Here is a 14,005-nt window from a genome sequence, read left to right as displayed (position 1 = left end):
AACATCCTGGTGGGTTTATTTTATAGCCTCTTCACCCCCTTTGCCTTCTCCTAACCACACTGGCGCTGTGGTGTAAACAAAATAAACAAACAAAAAATTCCTCTCTGTTAAATCCTAGCTCACGTTTGTGGTCTAACAAAAGCTCTGGCAGGATACACGTTTCAAATCTGACATATTGTAATCACAAAACAGAAAATAAAATTAGTTTTTCTACCTTTTGTTGTCCGATTCTTAGCTTCCCCTGCCCGATTCTAATTTTTCCCAGTCCCCCTGCCCGATTCTCAGCTTCCCCAGCCCTCCTGCCTGATTCTCAAACTTATACTGGGAATCACGTGGAGGAGAGGAGAATGTTTTCGCGGCGCAAAAGAGAGAACCAGCACGACGTCCACTAGGCACTCCCAAGTCCTTCTGATGTAACTTCCAGTTTCACAAAACCAGAAGTTACTTTAGATGGGGACAACTCCGGCGGATGGCAGCGGCAGAGGGAAAGCATGAATGCCATGAATGGGTCTTGAATCAGTGAGTTCTATTTTTTTGCCAAACCAAATCGATTCGAATCGATTCACCTGAAGTGAATTGGTGAATCGATTCGAATCGTGAATCGGGCAGCACTAGTCCGGATCCCCAGACATGTTCGGTGTGTAGTGAACTTACGTGCTCCCTGTTCAACCCCTATTAGATTAACACTATCTTGTTTTTAATATTTTAATACTAAACGTTTTGTTTTTTTAAACTTTTACTTTTTTTATTGCTGTACACCTAACGTGGCTTCATAAAAGGGGGGTGGGGGGGGGTAAGTTCCTTTATTGAGGTCTAAGGAGTAGAAATGTTTTCCCCTAGTTTTCAAGAAAAATGACTTATTTCCCGTTTGATCCGTGTTACTGAATCACATTTAAATGCTTGTAAATTTATTAAACTTATAAATAAAAAATAAATATATTTAAAAAAGTTACTTTACCTCCTGATTTTGAGAAACTGGTCTTTGCCCAGCTCCTGCCTGAGTGAGCTTTGCAGCAGAAATGCGCCCCTGTGGCGAGAGAGGTCACCATAGTTGGTGAGGAGGATCACCAGGAAAAAAACCATGTACACCAGGAAACTCTGCAGCAAGACAAAGACATGTGAAGCTGATCAGACCAGTGGCTGCAACAAACGCCATCGCCCTGCAGGAACAAGCATGCAGGCCAGAAGACTGTCTGAAGGTGTTACAAAGCAGTGCCAAAGGGTTTCACACTTGTGCATCAGGAAGTCAGGATTCTGCTAGGGAAAAAGAGACGGAAAACTGGTCCCAGGATTGAGCTGGGAGAGGATGACTGTGATTCGTTCACCTAGATTTCCAGATGCCTAAATCCAGAACAGTCAAAGTAGCCCAATTCAGATCCCCCTGCAAATCACTTAACCCTCCATGAGTGACATAGGAAGTTGGGGGAGGGGGAGGGGGAGGTAAGGGGGTGTGGACTGCCCCAGGCGCCAAGTCAGTGGGGGCGCTGGCGCTTTTCTGCCCCGACCTGACACACCATTCTACCCTCACGCCATCCCTCTCCCCACACCATACCTCCGTATTATCTTCGCTAGTGTGAGCAAATTCTGCCTGTTGCTTGCGCCAGCCTGGTTCCCCTCTGAATCACTTCCGGGTCACGAGGCCAGGAAGTGACATTGGAAGGAATCCAACACTGGCGCGAGGAGCATGCTTATAGAAGCCACTCGCACTGGCGAAGATTAAGAGGTTTGGGGGTGGAGAGGGAGAGTGCAAGTGTGGGAAGGAGTTGGGGCAAACACTCCAACGCCCATTCAGTTCCTAAGCATGTCAAAGCCCGTGCCGTCAGGTTTAGGACAAGAGGGGGGTTAGATTGTAAGTTCTCTAGGGAAGGGAATAACTGAATGTATGTCACCTTAAAATAGTGTTTCTCAACTCAGTCCTGGAGTCCCCCCCTTGCCAGTCAGGATATCCACAATGAATATGCATGAAAGACATTTGCATATAATGGAGGCAGAGTATGCAAATCAAGGTTATGCACATTCATTGTGACTATCCTGAAAATCTGACTGGCAAAGGGTTACTCCAGGACCGAGTTGAGAAACACTGCCTTAAAATACTACTAAATTCACTTCCTGTTCCAAGAGGGAGATTTTAGACCATCCTGAATTTCAGACTTCTCTGTCTGTTGTATTTTGGAGCCTGGAACACTGATATCAATGCATAGCCTCAGACAATGTAAGTTCAAAACCAGGACTGGCCACAAAGTCTCCTTCCTGAAGCCAGGTGAAAGAGGAGCTCTGTAAATTTAGGATCTGGCCACACATACATACTTCAGCTATCCATGCTCTTATTTACTGTACAGAGGGATTTTTCTGATCACAAACAGTACAGCAGCACCTCCTGATTTACTTCATTTCAGACAGAGCTGCTAAGTTACAATTTGAACCCATGGCCCTGTCCCCAGGCCCGCCCAGTTCTACAGTCCTATCCTGTTCTGCCCAAGTCACGACCCATTCTGCTCCAGCCCTGCCCCCCCCCCCCCCCAAACCTGTTCTCGTGTTCGGAGGGCATCTACGCATAGGCAGGTGTGACACAATAATGCCACAGGCATGCCCACAGGCCCATGATGTCACCATGTTGCATGCGTACATCCACACATGCGTAGATGCCCACTGCCCACCCGACGTGATCCCGGACAAAGTGCTTGGTTTTGAAACCCTAAGTTGCAGGACATCTCCCTAGGACTGAAGGAAAAAGCAGAAAAAAGCCCATAGTTTCAGCTTTTTTAAGAAGTCTGGGCCGGTGCTATATTCAAAATGAAATCCAAGCCAAAGCAATGCTAGGGAAAAACCCCACAACTAAACATGAGGGTAATTGTAATGCTTCAGAGCAGGACACTGATCCGCCCTGCTCCCCGTTAGTTCAGGCCGGTTGTCTCTGCACGGAGGAGGAGAGTCATTAGGATTTCCAGATGTCTGAGAAAACCCGGACATGGCCTCTTTTTGGAGGACTGTCTGGGTGCCTGGACAAATTTCCAAAACCTGGCGGTTTGTTTGGGTTTTTGGAAAGCCTGAGCTCGGGGCCCCTTTCGGATGTGCACGTGGTCGGAGGCCCTCCAGACGTGGCCCCCAAGCTCAGGGAAGACCACGAAAGTTTGTGTGGGAGCATGACTGGTGGCAGCATGGGGCGGGGCCACATGTCCTATTTTTTTTTTTTTTTTACTTTAAAAATCTGGTAACCCTACATTTCATGAGTGCTAGTAATCGCTCAGCATCCCTGCTTGCCATCTTAGCTTTTAAGCTCTACGGAGAAGGGACCCTGTGACCATGGGAATTACTGTCATTTAGCATCACTGAAGGAGAAAACAAGTTACTGACTCACTCACCTTTAGCATGTGGTGTAAGAGTCTGACCTTTTTTGCCTCGTCCCTCGCCTGAAAAAGGGCAAATCCCTGAGGGGGTCTGACTTTGTTTATCTTTTCAGAAACAGGCTCCACGACTGGGCATTCCACCAACGTGTCATCTTCCTCAGGGTAGAGACGCTTCGTCACCAAAGAGAAATAGAGGGCCTCCAGGAAGACCTGTGGAGCAGAAGAGGGAGTGATCTCATCAGTGCTGTGTGCATCTCCGAACCTCCCCGGCTGAAGCTGGAAATAGCCAGTTGACCTTGCATTAGTCGAGGCTTAAACCTCTCAAACCAAAAGCTCTCTGCTTCTCAAGAAACACATTTTCTGCCCTGTGGCTGGAGTGAAACGAGATTTTAGACAGGTAGTTGACTTTTTCGGTCCAAATCTGTTTTGTTTTTGTGGCAGTGCACTGCTGGTTCCTAGACATGTCGTCATTTCATGCTCTATGACTTGAGAATTACGGCTGTGAGCCTCGATCGGTGTGAAATAACGCGGTAAGACTCTTATGTAATACGGTCAGGAGATTGGTTCATGTGACGCCACTCTACAGATTCCCTGCTTTCAGCTCATCATTGATGCTCTACCCTGGGACCCATCTAGAGCAGGAAGGTCTCAAAGTCTCTTTATGGTTCAAAAAATTTGGATCTTCCCCGATCTGACAAAGTCTACCCGAGACAAAGTCAGTCACGTTCCTGCTGAACAAGGACGTGCGCTGGGTGGGCTAGCTGGTCTTTCGCCGCGTGAGCGGACTACTGGTCTGACCCAGCAGCGGCAATTCTTATGTTCTTAAGATCGCAGGAAGTTATTTCTAGCTATGAGGGAAGAAGTAAAACGTTTGGGAGCTACATTTTTACTCAGTTACCCCTGTAAATTGTACAATTTTGAATGAATAGATGATTCATATCTTTCAAAATAATAGAGAATTCAAGTAAAATAGTCTGGACCGGTGAGGAGGTCCACACCAATTAACTCCCCACTATGTGGGACGGAGGAGGGTCAGAGTATATTGATTTCTTTAAATGTGTGGAATTCAACGTGAAAGAAGATTTGACTGAGAGAATATTCTTGGAACTACGTTTGGATGTATGTTATGGGCAGGCTTTGGGTGTTCTTTGCGGTGATAATCGAACATTTTCCAAGGCATCTAATTTCCTTCCTGCATGACCCCTCGAACCTCGAACACACCGTGGCTAAGAAGTCTCACAGGCACTCACTCACTTCGACTACTGCTGCTAATGGTGATCTCCCCCACCCCACACAACTTTCATCCAGCTTTCCCCTGGCTTAGGGCACATTATCCTTCCCTGCACGCATTTTGCACCGTTGGACGTGTGTGGTAAACGTGTGACACATATGCATGTTCTGGCACGTGTGCACTGCAGAGAGCTGGATTTCAGAGCTTCTGTTTCACAGCCACCTGGCCCCTAAAATGGTTCCTACTAGACTGATGAGCTGTTGATTGGCAAGACTTTAACTGAACTGGAGTCTACCCAGACTTTATATAACAGCGGCAGGAGCCACAGAGATACTTAACCATTTCCCAGCTCCTGTCATCCGCTTCCCCAAGAGGGTCTATCAGAACCCATGACCCTGATGGATGCTGCAAACTACAACAGCTCTGAGCTATGTTTGTCACTGATATTTCTCCAAACTATGGGGCTGGAAATAAGCAAGAGCAATCCGATGTTTCCAGCTCTTTTTAGTGCTAGGGGAGAGTGTGGTGCAGTGGTTAAAGCTATAGCCTCAGCACCCACACTGCTCCTTGTGGCCCTGGGCAAGTCACTTAATCCCCCCTATTGCCCCAGTACCTGAAAAATCTCATGTAAACACGTTCTGAGCTCTCCTGGAAGAACGGGATAGAAAATTGAATGAATAAATAAATAACATGATTGAAGAGTATAGCCATTCCACAGAATCTGGAGAGAGGAAGTGATGTCATAGTTATGTTTTAATAAATACCCCATGCTTTCTAGAACTTACCTTCATGGGCTCCCAGATGAAGAATGACGACAGGAAGCTGAAAATTCCGGAAATGAGCCACATCAACCCAACACTGGAGGTGAAGCCCACCCCGATCCAGACTGAAATCCCAAAGCAAGTTACGAAGATAAGGGCACTCAGAACATAGGCTAGGTATGTGCACCAGAATGGGATCAAACGCTTTGGCTCATCCTCACAGAAAGCTACGGAAGAGAGAGAGAGAGACAAGGCCGAGAATCAGCCAATCACTAGCCTTGGCAGGAAGCACTTCCTGTGTTCACTCTGCTTTGGAATGACCTCCCATGCAAGGACTATCCAAGGCAGACCATGTGCAGCCACCATTGGGTCTTATTCTAGGTTGAGGGAACGTCAACATTTTTTTCTTAGCTTCAGTAACTGTATAAAGGTTCAGATCCTGCTGAGCCAAAGGTTATGTGCGAGCAGTGTCATGTGCTACGCAAAGCACAATGGGCTTCCTTCAGAGCTAAGAACAAAGGAGACCTGTTAAATGGATAAAGAACGTTAGCAAGGAAATGTCCGGGAAGGTTGGGCTCCCTAGTTTAATCAGGTCTGCTTCATGCATACTACAGTTATAGCAGTAACCGGCTACAACTATTCACTAACACTTGTAGCACTCCCTTGGGCCTAGGAGCAAATTCTATCAGAGCCACTTTAGGTATTGACCTTAATTGACTCTTTCTTAATACTGGGGCTAGAGTGCTCCCAGTATAATCAAACTCTCGTGATCCCTGGGCCCAATAAATTCTGGGTCCTGGCTCTGTATTTGAGAAGTCCTCTAAACCTGATCTAGCTAGGCACTTAGGACCTGGGTTGGCCACTGTTGGAAACAGGATACTGGGCTTGATGGGCCTTCGGTTTGTGAGCCAACTACAGGGCAATCGAGCCATTGTGACATCACTGAGTAGGTTGGCTCTTAGGCATTATGACATCATAATCTCAGCTCTGGAATGTTGCTACTCTTTCTCCTCTTCTACAAAGCCCCGTTAGCGGCTGCCGCGCGGTAACAGCCCCGAAGCCCATAGAGATTTAAAGGGTTTTGGGGCTGTTGCCGCGTGGCTTTGAAGAAGAGGGGGTTTGAGTTTCTGCCAAGTACTTGAGTCCCGGGTTGGCCACTGTTGGAAACAGGATACTGGACTGTACCACTGTGACAATTCTTATGTTCTTACCAGTTTTGGTTGATTTAATAGGTAGTGCCATCAAACTCTGGCGTTTCTCATGTAGTCTCTGAAGCATGATGGTGTCAATCTTCTCCCCAAACACGTTGGATCTGTCCAGTAAAATTAGAAAACTCTTCAGGGTAGCTATTTGTGTTTGCTTTACATGAAACATCTCCCTGCACTAAACAGATTCCTACAGGCTGATAAATGTCCTGAAAGTAGGTTTTCTCCACATCAGGGAGGGAAGGCTTATGCAAAAGACTTTTTAAATGCATCCATCCATCAAGCACAAAGGTCAGTGGAGGGAAAAGACGTCACAAAAAAGATACAGGTTAGAGTGGACGGACTGAAGAATCAAACAACAGAAGCAAGGAGAAAGCTGATGGCGACCCAAGGAAAGAAATTCTTACAGCATTCAGAAGAGCTTCACCTAATACACACAGCTCCTCAATCAAACATAGCTCCGAGAACCTTTTGCTTTCAAGAAATAACAAGGCAGAAATAACCAACATTTCTTCTGGCTTTTGATAAATAAGATCTGTTAATTATTTTCGCTTGCTCTTAGGATAAGACTTTCTGAGCAAAATGAGAAAAAAGATCTAGAAATCAAACAGACAAACTCTAGCATGTTCCTTCTTGTCTTGTAAAAAATGTTTTCTACCTGTATCTATCTCTTACCATTTATTATATAGTTTGTAAACCATTGTGTTGGCCACATTAAAGAATCCTATATCAAACTGTTAATAAACTGAAAACTGTAAATATGAGTGCAAGGAAATGTTTCCTTTTTGCAGCTTAAAGCCTGTTTTTACTTTCAATCAAAACATTCACAAGTGGAATCCTACGATTGCGGAACTTAGGTTCCAACAGGATCAATGAGAGATCTCAATTCTGGTGTGGAAATGGATCCTAATGGAACCAATGCACAGAACTGAAAGATCTCAGGACTGGTGTGGAAACAGATAACTGCAATGCAAGGCAGAAGCTATTCAAGGGAAATTTCACCTTCAATATGGAGACTGCCACTAGAGGTCATAGCCGCCATTTTGATGGGTGGCAGTGAGTAGGAATCACTCCTGCCCCATCAAACTCCAAACCACCAGTGATTTGAAAGATAGGCTGGGGGGGGGGGGCAGCGGCACTGAAAAGAGTTTAAGGATCCAAGATAATGCCAGTTTGTAAGGGAAGGTCAGATAGGCAAAGGGTTATCGATCCTTTTGGGGGTGGTTGACTGGGAGGGTAGATGTCAATTCTCTTTAGAAGGTTCAGATAAGAAGTGAAATGGAATGTGGGGTGTAACACTTTTCAAGCTAATTGGGCAGTGGGCTGAATATCTGACCTAGTCAATTACATTCTGCACAAAAGACAAATATAGTAATCAATGTCAGTGTCCATATAGGTGATGGCACTGAAAATTGAGGCCTTATCTATTATAAACCGCTTTTTTATCTTCAGAAGAAAGGTGGCATCTCAAATAAAGCGAACCATAAACCATAATTCAACCTGCAGCGGACAGTATTTTAAAAACTTTTGACCACCCCCAGCTGGGGGGTCAGATATAAATATTCTAGTATCTACGAGGCTTTATTGAGTACCAAAAAGAAGCACTTTCTCTCAAGGACAAGAGGTCATCAACTGAAGCAAAAGGAGGGGAACCCAAAAAGACTTTAACACTGAGAGGCAGGGGACCTGTGATTGAAGAGCAGACCGGGTGGATCACATGCTCATTTCTTGCCAAAATCTATTCGGTGATAATCAGCCTGCAGAGGACAGTGACAACTATGGGATAATCAATGCCAAGCTAGGTCCGGGCACAACTCATTGGACCTGGAAGCTATGTGGGTGCCGATGGATATTCAGGACTGCTACCCGCATACAAAACTTATCTCTCCAGTTTGGTAGGTGATACTGAATGTTGCCAGATTCCACATATTTTCTAGGACTGCCCTGACTCCACCCATGGACTGTCGAATATTCAATGGCACTGCCCAGTTCAGAGCTGCTGAATTCCTTCTCCCGGTACGTTAACTGGAGATTAAATGCACAGCAGCTTCTACTGCCTGCTTAAACCCTTCTGCATACAGTATCTTCCCCTATGTATTTTTATGAGCAACAGGAAATGACCCTCTTCTGTATGTGCTGGAGAGTTTCCTGATCTCAATGAGTCCTGTGCTATTATTGTCAAAATCTAGACCAGGGGGTGTCAAAGTTCCTCCTCGAGGGCCGCAATCCAGTCGGGTTTTCAGGATTTCCCCAATGAATATGCATGAGATCTATGTGCATGCACTGCTTTCAATGCATATTCATTGGGGAAATCCTGAAAACCCGACTGGATTGCGGCCCTCGAGGAGGGACTTTGGTGACCCCTGGCCTACAGGTTGTGCCTCTTGCGGCGAGAGGTATATCCTGTAGGCAATCAGTCGGCACCAGTGCCTCTCCTTCTTTCTGCACGTATTTCCTTCCGCCAGTGGGGACTGGCAGGTCAGGGCCCGTCTAGAGGGTCTTCGCGCATGCACAGACCTTGACATGATGACATCATGCATGCGCGTGACATCACTTTGTTGACATCTGTGCACTTCCAGATGCCTTGAACTGTGGCCACTACATTTAGTGTGCCACGACTTGACAAAGTTTGTGACACACTGTTTTAGGAGGATAATAAATATTTTTTAAATAAATAAATATAATTATAATTATTTAGGAAAAAGCTGACTACTTACAAGTTTGAGAGCTGATCTATCCCCGCATGGGACAACTGGCCCAGGTCCTGAGAAGGTAACACACCGCCAGCTCCATCTACAAGAATTTGTCTTATCATATCTTCATCTAGAAGATCAATGAAACAGAACTAGACGTCAAAAGGTTCCTCTCAACTCTGGACTCAGTTTTTACTGACACTTCCACACGTAGAACTCCCTGTCCCAGTCGTTTCAGGCTCCACGGTCCTGTTAATTCCCTGCTCTGGAGTGCGGCGGTCATTGCTGGCTCGGACTCCCTCCGATCCCTTCAGTCCTGGTGTGGCTACATTTGGTAAACACACTGCGTGGAAATAACCCATTTGTGTGCTGAACACGAGCGTTTTATCAATAAATTCAATCTGAAAGATACCCAGGAATGGTTATCGCATTTACTCGTGCTTCTAGCAAGGGGTGTTAGGATTTAACAAGAGGGGCCCATTAGTAACCAGTGATACTGGTGCCCCATCACAGGCTTAGAAAAAAAAAAAAATCCCTACTTTCTCTGACGTAGAGATAAAAGGCAAGCCCCTAAATCAGAATCCTGTATTTCCCAGATCACCCCAACTCCTCTGCGGAAAAAACACCTCATTTCTCTCTCTCACCTGAAGCAGTGAAATCTCTGTTTGAAGATGGGTTAAGGACCAGTGCCAGGCCATCCTCCTCAGTGGCAGGCATGGAAACATCAGTTCCAAGATGGTGGCTTGTTCTCCCTCTTTTCAGTTTCTGGATGGTACTGCCCATGACTGAAGCATCAGTGAGAAGATCAGGCCAGCTGAGCATGCCCTCATTTGAATACCACCTAATTAAGAAGTGAAATATTCTATCAGTGACATAGATTTTAGAATAATCAGGAATTTTCCAGCTACAGCGAAGCTAGGCACTTGGGACCTGGTGGACCTTCAGTCTGTAAACATCCTCAATGGCAAATCACCCCACTTCAGAGTGTCCAATATAAGAAAGAAGGCTAAAGGATCTCCGAAACCTGCTTGATTAAACACTCATGTGTAATTTCAAAGCTTCATGAGTAAGAATATTAATCATTGACCCTTGTTATCACTTCCTCCTTAATGTTTTGCTTAACACTTGCTGTTGTTCCCTAGTTATATAAATCACTTTTAATAAAACATTACAGTTAGTTTTAATGTGGAGAATCACTGGCCTGCCCAGACGGGACCCGTTTCACCATATAAGGCTTTGTCAAGGGTTCTAAAGGAGCTCATTCTACTCCCCTCAGCCGTCTCTTGTCCAAGCTGAAGAGCCCTAACCGTTTTAGTCTTTCCTCATACGAGAGGAGTTCCATCCCATTTATCATCTTGGTCGCTCTTCTTTGAACCTTTTCTAGCGCCACCATATCTTTTTAGGAAGGGCCAAGAAAAACGATCAGGATCTGCAGGTCCAAGATGGGAACCCTACTTTCACAATCCAGAACGTTCTCCCACATAATGAATAAAACGCCACTTTGGCAGCCGACATCTCCTTACCAGAATTCACTTTATAACAATCAAAATTCAAAGGTAAATTAGCTACTTACAGTTCAGTTCATGAAATAAATTACAAGTAGAAATGAGAAGTGAGCTGGTCACCTTTTGGAGTCTTCCAGAGAGCAGTCTGTTTTGGTTCGGTCCGAGAAGGCCTGTGTGTAAAGAAGAGTGGGATTTGTCAGGAATTACAATTATGGCATGACTGACCTGGGAATTCCTGCATTCTGTCTTTCTGCCAGTTCATATGTGCATAAATCCATTTGGGATATGCATTAGCTAGGTTCAGTGTCTGAACTCACCCATTTCAGAATGACACGGGCTCAAATTTTTCCCCGTCCCCGCGGGAACTCATTTTCCCGTCCCGTCGCCGTGAGTTCTTTTCCTGTCCCTGCCCCATTCCTGCAAGCTCCATCTTCATCTGCACAAGCCTCAAACACTTTCAAATCATAAATGTTTGAGGCTTGTGTAGGCTTGATTAATCTTACCATGCTAATGTAATTTTGAAAATTTTTTGTAATATCGCAGTCTCTTCCTCTGTAAACCGCTCTGAACTGTTTGTGGTATTGCGGTATACAAAAATAAAGTTATTATTATTATTAAGGCAGAACTTACAGGAATGGGATAGGGGCAGTGACAGTGACAAAACTTGCAGGGACAGGACAGGAATATTATGATTCCGCAGGGATGGGGACAAATTTGTCCCTGTGACAACTTCCCAGACCTAAATACGAATTGAAGCTATTAACCCTTTCCCTTCCCAGTTTCATCAGGGGCTTTGGCTGCAGTGAGGTTTGATATGGTGTCATAGCTCTTCTGCTGGCTGGTTCTTATACTGGACCAATACACAACATCTCAGCCCGCAGAAAATCAATGGACCAAGCTGGTGCCCAGACCCCTTTTCCATTGATTCACTTTGAATTAGACGTTTGAGGGATGTGCATGCAGAACATGTTGTTAGTTTGGAAAATGTGTTTGTTTCTAGTGTGCTTTGAACTGATTACATGGGTCTAATATTGTGTATTCATGTGCATTAAAAACTTTTTACACCCATTGGTTCATTTACCTACAATAATTCCTAAAACAATCCCAAAAGTCTGGAAATGGGCCATAAATAATAAATCCAAAACTCAAAGCCAACTTTTCTGTGTCCGTCCTGCTTCTGAGAGATATCCTTAGCCCCAGACAGCTTTCATTTCAGGACACCCACAATGAACATACATGAGATCTACATAAATTAGAACCTCTCTCCAGGGAAAAAGTGCTTGAGTACCTGAATAAATTCATGTAAACCGTTCTGAGCTCCCCTGGGAGAAAACTGAATAAAAAAAATACATCTGTTGTAGATTGCTGAAAAGCAGACTGAGATGCGTCTCAAGGACGGGCCTGAGAACCTCTGCCCTCATCTGCTTTGTACAATACAGCTGGTACAAGATCTTACATCAGGCTTCTCCAAGTTCCATCCTCAAGGCAGTGGCATAGCCAGACAGATGATTTTGGGCAGGCCTGAACCCAAACTGGGTGGGCCTCTCTCTCTCCCCCCCAGTCTGTGCAGCAGCCTCTCTCTTTCCTTTCCTTCCCTTCCCATCCCTCAGACTGTGCAGCAGCCTCTCTCTTTCCCTCCCTTCCCATCCCCCAGCCTGTGCATCAGCCTCTCTCTTTCCCTCCCTTCCCATCCCCCAGCCTGTGCATCAGCCCTTCTCTTTCCCTCCCTTCCCATCCCTCAGCCTGTGCAACAGCCTCTCTCTTTCCTTCCCTTCCCTTCCCATCCCTCAGACTGTGCAGCAGCCTCTCTCTTTCCCTCCCTTCCCATCCCCCAGCCTGTGCATCAGCCCTTCTCTTTCCCTCCCTTCCCATCCCTCAGCCTGTGCAGCAGCCCCTCTCTTTCCTTCCCTTCCCATCCCTCAGACTGTGCAGCAGCCTCTCTTTCCCTCCCTTCCCATCCCCCAGCCTGTGCATCAGCCCCTCTCTTTCCTTCCCTTCCCATCCCTCAGCCTGTGCAGCAGCCTCTCTCTTTCCTTCCCTTCCCATCCCTCAGACTGTGCAGCAGCCTCTCTCTTTCCCTCCCTTCCCATCCCCCAGCCTGTGCATCAGCCCCTCTCTTTCCCTTCCTTCCCATCCCTCAGCCTGTGCAGCAGCCTTTCCCTCCCTTTCCATCCCCCAGCCTGTGCATCAGCCCCTCTCTTTCCCTCCCTTCCCATCCCCCAGCCAGTGCATCAGCCCCTCTCTTTCCCTCCCTTCCTACCTCCCCAGCCCATGCAACAGCCAATCTCCTCCCCCCCCCAGTCTGTGCAGTATTTTGTTTCTTTTCAGGTCACCGGCGACTGACCCAGAAGCCTTCCCTCTGACACAAAATGTATTAGGAACTGTGGCTGCTGGGTGGATGGGCTTGAGTCAAAACTGGGACAGCCAGTGTGCTTTCATAATTAAATTGTAAACTCTTTTGAGAAGGGACCATTTCTTGTAGCGCTATAGAAATAATAAATAGTAACAGTAATCCCGTGGCTAAGCACCTGCATTGAGGGCCGCAAGCTGACCAGGTGAATATGCATGAGAGAGATCTTCATTCGATGGATGTAGTGGCATGCAAATATTCTCTGGCATATTCATCAGGGATACCTTATCCTGAAATCCTGGTCCACTTACGCCCTCAAGGCTTGAACTTGGACAAGGCCGTCAGTTTTCTTGGCCTGGCTGCAGCACAAGGCCTCATTCTTGTCGGACACAGAAATACACCTGCTTTGTCCTGACAGTTTTATTAACTACAGATAGAAACCTCTAAGAACATATTACTAAAAGACATTCATCCTCCTGACAGAAATGTGGTCTAATGGCTCTGTAGTGGAGAAGAAGCAGAGAAAAATACGTTTAAACATGAGGCATGAGGGAGAGGTACTGAACCCGGTGACAGGAGGCTTTCAAGAAATTCTCAATCAAATCTTTACCCTCCTCTACCATTACAGGGGTTTGCGATTAAAGATGCAGGTACATAGAACCATGTCAGCTTATAACTAATACAGTGTGGAGTGACGATGGTCCTGAAATGATATGTGTGGGAGGAACTAGCTGGTTGGGTTTTGGGTCTCTAGCCGTTGGCTAACATGACTGGGAGGGATAGGCTGTTTGGATTGTGAGTATCTCTGTTGCTTTTTTTAATCCATGTCTGCATCCCATCATTTTATTTAGTAGAATTTTGCCCCTATCTAGGTCTGTATTAGTTATAAACCAAAGAAAATTGACCTCAGAAA

The 14,005-nt window shown here is 45.9% G+C and overlaps 1 protein-coding gene across 2 annotated transcripts in view; it reads right to left on the bottom strand.

Moving 5' to 3' along the window:
• The window catches only part of PKD1 (polycystin 1, transient receptor potential channel interacting), a 173,117-nt gene that overhangs the window by 20,278 nt on the left and 138,834 nt on the right, over positions 1 to 14,005 (bottom strand). For both annotated transcript variants that reach the window (XM_033962835.1, XM_033962836.1), the window contains exons 32-38: positions 10,863 to 10,912; positions 9,882 to 10,078; positions 9,262 to 9,367; positions 6,551 to 6,651; positions 5,364 to 5,566; positions 3,363 to 3,557; positions 959 to 1,098 (exon numbers count right to left, since the gene is read on the bottom strand). In XM_033962835.1, the coding sequence (XP_033818726.1) occupies positions 959 to 1,098; positions 3,363 to 3,557; positions 5,364 to 5,566; positions 6,551 to 6,651; positions 9,262 to 9,367; positions 9,882 to 10,078; positions 10,863 to 10,912 (992 nt within the window). The remainder of the gene's footprint in view (positions 1 to 958; positions 1,099 to 3,362; positions 3,558 to 5,363; positions 5,567 to 6,550; positions 6,652 to 9,261; positions 9,368 to 9,881; positions 10,079 to 10,862; positions 10,913 to 14,005) is intronic.

Source organism: Geotrypetes seraphini, chromosome 11 (assembly GCF_902459505.1).
Source record: "Geotrypetes seraphini chromosome 11, aGeoSer1.1, whole genome shotgun sequence".
NCBI lineage: Eukaryota > Metazoa > Chordata > Amphibia > Gymnophiona > Dermophiidae > Geotrypetes > Geotrypetes seraphini.
Note: the sequence above shows the minus strand (reverse complement) of the source record. Positions and strands in the feature narration are given on the sequence as shown.